General features: G+C 50.8%; 1 protein-coding gene across 1 annotated transcript in view; it reads left to right on the forward strand.

Annotated features, from left to right (window-relative positions):
* Positions 1-2,001, forward strand: part of LOC104463134 (butyrophilin subfamily 1 member A1-like) — a 7,946-nt gene that overhangs the window by 1,822 nt on the left and 4,123 nt on the right. Inside the window, 2 exon segments of the mRNA XM_010075347.1 lie at positions 280-564; positions 1,582-1,686. Of these exon segments, the coding sequence (XP_010073649.1) occupies positions 280-564; positions 1,582-1,686 (390 nt within the window).

Consider the following 2,001-nt stretch of genomic DNA (forward strand, 5'->3'; position numbering starts at 1 on the left):
GGCTCCTCTGGCCCCGCTCCAGCAGCTCCGTGTCTGTCCTGTGCTGAGGACCCCAGAGCTGGGGGCAGCGCTGCAGGGGGGTGCTCACAAGTTCTTTGAATTAAGTGAAAAAGACTGTGAGAGATGTCCTGACTCCAGTTGACACTTGTCTTCAACCCCTGGGATTTATCTATGTCGAAGTCCATCCTTCCTTGTCAGGGGGCGGAACAGCCAGGCCACCTCATTCCCCCGATTCCCAGCATCCCACAGGATCACCCAGGGGTCTCTGTTTTCCCACAGCCAGCGGCTCTGTCCCACTCATCACCCTGGAGCACTACCAGGACGGGGGGATCCGGGTGGCCTGTCGCTCGGCCGGCTGGTACCCCCAGCCCCAGGTGCTGTGGCAAGATCCCCACGGACATCATCTCCCATCCGTTTCTGAAAGCGTCACCCAGGAGGAGAGTGGACTCTTTGCAGCGGAAAGCAGCATCATCCTCACCAGGGGCACGAACCAGAGGCTCTCCTGCTTGGTCTGAGATGCCCTGCACAGCCAAAATCAGGGATCAGCTTCTTTTCACATCGCAGGTGAGCAGAGGACAAGGGCATTGCCCTGGTGACATTCCCGGTGGAGCCGCGCTGGGAAAGCACCACCGGCAGAGAACCCCCGGAGCATTCTGCAGGCTGTGTGCTGAGTGTGTTTTGCACGCTGCGTGCGCAAGCAGCTGCAGGTTCCAACAGTGGTTGTGCAGGTGTGCTGCCAAAATTCACCAGTTCTGTCTCTGAGTGTGCGTTTGGGGGGGAAAAGACAACCCTCCTTGTAGCAGAGTTTCTATAGACGCCTGGGTTAAACACCGACACTGGAACCAACCCAAAAAGGAGAAACCAGCCCATGCCCTTAGCTTCACCTGCTATGAGATCCTGTTCTACTGGTTTGGAATGAGAAATAAATTGTAGTGACTTGTTTTAGCATCTGCTTATACAGAATATATTTTTAGTTTTTCCTTGTCACACAGAAAAGATCATTTTTTTACCGAAAGATTGATTTGGAGTGGGGAATATATCAGAACAGAGGTGCAATGACCTGGACTAACCATGCACCAAACTGCACGGCAGTATCACATACTTTTCAGTCCTGTTCTTTTTTTATTTGGGGATGAACAATTTTGGGAGACTTAATTTCCCTGGGGGGTCCTGTACCTGTCTCCTGGTGACACTGCTCTGCACTGGAGTGTTGCTGATGATGCACTTTACCTTGTTTCTGATCCTGTGTTGCCTAATGAAATACATTTTTTTTTTTCCCAAAGGAGAAGAAAGCACGATTTAACTAGGAATAATTTGGTTAGAAACCCATTTTCCCTTTAAAAACCCCCCACAATGTCTGCAGTCAAAACATCATCAGCCTCAGACAAGTGCTAAATTGCCACAATGGATTGGTTTTAATTTTTTTTTTTTTTGTCAGTTTGTGGAGTATGCTCAGGAACTGATTTTCACCGTCAATGACATTCAGACCTGCTGGGGATGAGATTGCATGAAATAGAAATAATTTTCTTCCCATTGCTGCTTGCAGAGTAACCCAACGCCTTCAGGAATTTTATTTTTCAGATCCCTTTTTCCAAAATGCCCATCCTTGGATGACCGCCCTGGGCGTGGTCCTGGTTGCGGTGGTTGCTCTCCTTGTTCTCGCTGTTTATCTGCTCAGAATGAAAGGTGCCGTCCCGGGCGGTGTTTGGGGAATGGGGCTGAGCGGCGGGCGGATACATCCATCTCTGGTTTTAACAGGTTGGGTGGGTTTGGGAAATGCTGGGATGGTCCTGGGGTCTTGTCTTGGTGTTTGGGACACACGTGCAGTGCCAGGGAGCTTAGAGACCCCGGGATTTCATCCCTGGCAAGAAAAGAAAGGTTGCTTCTCCAACAGAAAAGCGAGCAAAGAAGGAGGTGGGCACAGAGGCAGTGTGTGCCAGCCCCTCCTCTGCCCCGGGCAAGGCTGGATTCTGCCCATAAAATGGAGCAATAATTTGCCTG

This window comes from Pterocles gutturalis, unplaced genomic scaffold (assembly GCF_000699245.1).
Source record: "Pterocles gutturalis isolate BGI_N339 unplaced genomic scaffold, ASM69924v1 scaffold19497, whole genome shotgun sequence".
Taxonomy (NCBI): domain Eukaryota; kingdom Metazoa; phylum Chordata; class Aves; order Pterocliformes; family Pteroclidae; genus Pterocles; species Pterocles gutturalis.